At 49.6% G+C, this 3,342-nt stretch overlaps 1 protein-coding gene across 2 annotated transcripts in view; it reads right to left on the reverse strand.

Moving 5' to 3' along the window:
• Positions 1 to 3,342, reverse strand: part of LOC109299246 (ras-related and estrogen-regulated growth inhibitor-like) — a 46,742-nt gene that overhangs the window by 3,315 nt on the left and 40,085 nt on the right. The window contains exon 4 of one of the 2 annotated variants that reach the window (XM_019519847.1): positions 1,072 to 1,553. In XM_019519847.1, the coding sequence (XP_019375392.1) occupies positions 1,072 to 1,553 (482 nt within the window). Of the gene's footprint in view, positions 1 to 10; positions 1,554 to 3,342 lie in introns of those variants that run through there. The other variant, XM_019519848.1, reaches the window with a different exon arrangement.

Here is a 3,342-nt window from a genome sequence, read left to right on the forward strand (position 1 = left end):
TGGTGGGGGGGGTCGAAGGTCACGCAGTGACGTATTTAAAGGAGTTTTCCCCTTGCCAGGGGCACTCAGCACTTTCTAGAAAAGCCACCTAGTGTTGACTGTTACTGAAGACAGCAGATGCAGTCTGACAGCCTATGGGTCTGCCCTGGTAAAAGACATCCACAACAGGGTGCAGGTTGTGAACGGTTTTGTTCGGGAGAAATGGGGTTCCTTTACATGTGCAGGGAGGCTCCTCCAACATGCTGTAATTCCAGCGTGTTAGAGTTGATTAACAGAGTGTGCAGGAGCGTGGTAATTACACTCCCGTCTCACGTGCATCGGCGTCTCTGCACTGAAAAATGGTGGCCAGGTGCTTTTCACTAAAGCTTGTTCGTCAAGCTTTAGTTCAAAGTGCCCTGCTACCATTTTTCAGTGCGGGGATGCTGATACATGTGATGTTCTGGGCACTTTTAAATAGTGTGGCTCTTGGACCTGCATTAATTAAAGCACCCCTGCACCCCTCCCAGAGCACGTCAATAAATGCTCGTAGGGATCAGTGGCCAAGCAGAATGAGGAGGTGTGTCGGGAAAACTTCCAACTAGGGCCCCTCCATCCTGCTCTGCAATACCGCCTGGTAACCAAGGCCTGGGATCCCACCTGGCTCTAACACACAATCTTAACCTTCAGTCCCAATCCCAGTTCCACCTGGAGCAAAGCCTGCCAACAGCATAATGTATAGTGACAGTTTGTGACATAAGCAAAATGTGGATAATGAGGAGGAAGAGGACACCCTCTCAAACACATTTGCACTGCTCCCTCTAACCCAGGACATAAGCCTCCCCTCTAAGGCTTTCAATGTACAAAGCTAATGCACCAACCTCATCAAGCCACCCACCTTTTTGCCCATTCCCCTCTATGAAGCCAGCTTAGACTAGCACCGTGAACTTCCTGGAATACAGGCAGCTATAGTGACCCACCCTAGCTACTACACACGGGCTCTCAAGGCTGGCAAGGCCAGCAGCACTGCAGCCTGTCCATTGCTCGTTCAGGCTCATTTGCTTCCACCCCCTTGCCTGCACAAAGGCAGCTCACTCTGGTATGTAGTCCCTGAAGGAGTTGAAGCTCAGGCTTCTGCCACCCGAGTTGAGGGTGGAGTTAGCGTGCATCCTGGGAATCTTCTCCATCAGCTTGGACACTGTCTTCCTCTTGAAGGAGCCAGGGGAGAAGTGCCCCTGTCTCATCAGCTCATGGTACAACGTGTTGAACACCATCACAGTCTCTTCGTAGCTGTCTCTGGTGGAGATCTCATAGAACGGATATTTCAGGGCTTTGGAGAGATTCTCGCCATCCTCAGAGGATACCATCCTGTCAAACTGCAAATCCTTTTTGTTGCCAACAATTACCACAGGCGGCTGGTCACTCCCACTGCTCCGCTTAGGGCTTGCATGGATGTGGTTGATGAGGAAGCAGAGCCTCATAACCTCATCAAAGCTGCACCTGTCAGTCACCGAGTACACCACAGCAAAACCGTCACCCCACTTGATCTTCTCCTCAATCTGCAAGGAGTCTTCTTCCTGGGGCAGGGAAAAGTAGAAAGCACAGCATCACCATCCCTGCTTGGCACCTTTACATGCAAGGAGCTCAAAGCACTAGTTCAGACACTTGGCTACAGCTTGCTCCTGTTTCTATTTGGGTCACCAGTAAAACTCCCAACAGTGTGGGATCAGGCCTCTGGAGCAGCGCAGGCTGTTGGCTTTGGATTACATCTACTGGCACCCACTGAGGACCTGACAGTTAATATCAAGGGATGTAGACAGGTTGTTTCATGTCCCGCTGAAAGGCACCTGGGATGGAACACGGTGGCTGGCTATCAACAAGGCAACCCCATGCAGCAACACAGGGCAGAAGCTGAATGCTCCATCCAATGAAACTGCAGGTAGAAACTGTGGATCCACAATGGGATGGTCTCAGTCAAACTATGGCCCAGTTACAGGGGTGGCACCCCTAATTTCATAGTACCCCAAGATCGCTACTGACAACTGTCTCGTCAAAGAGAACACATGTTCCTCCCATCAAGCAGGCAGCTCCTTCAGAAACAGCAACCCTCACACTATGAAGGGGTATCAGTACCAGCTCAGGGCCAAGGGATCACTACTGCCACTCCATGGAGCATGTTTAGGGCACACTGTCTATCCAAGAACTGACAAGCATGATCCTGTGTAATGTACTGTGATGCTGAACAACATGTACTGTAATGTTGTAACATGAACTACAATGCCAAGAAGCCTTCAGGGGACTGGAGGAACGAACTCCAATGTGCACTACAACTCCCAGAAAATGGCAGGAGGGCAGGAAGAAATGGAAGGAGCATCATCGGAGCACGGGTAACCACAGCAGACCCGTGGCCAGAGGGTTGGAAGGAGTGGAGGGGCTAGGACTGTGAGCTATAGCAGAGGCACTCAGATGTGGAACCCAAGCAGATGGCAATTAAGTATTTTATGGGACCAGAGACTGGTTTGGAGTCCTCTGAAGTTATGGGAAGGTTTAAAGTTCTCACGTGTATACATCACAGTGTTACTGTTTTCTACCAATAACTACTGGTTTCTACCAATTTCCTCACAGTGTCACTATTTACTTCCTGTTACCCAGATCCTAAGTGTATGTGCCTTAATGGTAATGTTTATTTACTTGTGTCTGTCCCCCTCTCCTTAGCCCACTGGCTTGTGACTAATCCCCAGCATCCCCTATATAAAAGCGGGATCTTCCCTTGCCAGCTCCCTGTGCCAGTTCCTGGGGTTGCAGGGTTTGGTATACCTGCTTAGCTTGTAAAACATGACTGGCTGAAGGCTGTAGTGCCATTAATGCTGCTGGAAAGCCCATCAGTGTTGTGTCAGGAAATAGCGAACATAGTCACGCTGAAAATGGGCAGCCTGATTATCGAAAGCAAAACATCCCTGCTACTACTACTTTTACAGGCTTTTGTGTGCTCCTGACAAGAACTCTGTATCTCCTCCAGCTTGGCTCCCCAGATTGTCCTTCAGTTTAGTGTTTTCTTCATCTTTCATTTATTCTGAACACAGCTGGAAATGGACTTGATCTAACCACACTGAAGTCACTGAACAGGCATGCTTGCACTTCAGCACATGGTAGATCAGGTCCAAGACAACCTCCCTCACTCGCTGCTTCAACGACCTCATCTTCCTCTTTTCCAACCCCTGCAATTGACTTCTGTCTTTTGCTGCACAAGGTAAAAGCTCCTCATCTCCCCTCCCTTGAAGTCCTGCATTATTTGCCTCTGCCCCTTTCTTCTTATACTTGCTCCCTGTACACCCCCAGTGTTGCTCCTTCCTTGGTTTTCTCTTC

This window comes from Gavialis gangeticus, unplaced genomic scaffold, assembly GCF_001723915.1.
Source record: "Gavialis gangeticus isolate Ggan-Ray unplaced genomic scaffold, GavGan_comp1, whole genome shotgun sequence".
NCBI classification, from domain to species: Eukaryota; Metazoa; Chordata; order Crocodylia; family Gavialidae; genus Gavialis; species Gavialis gangeticus.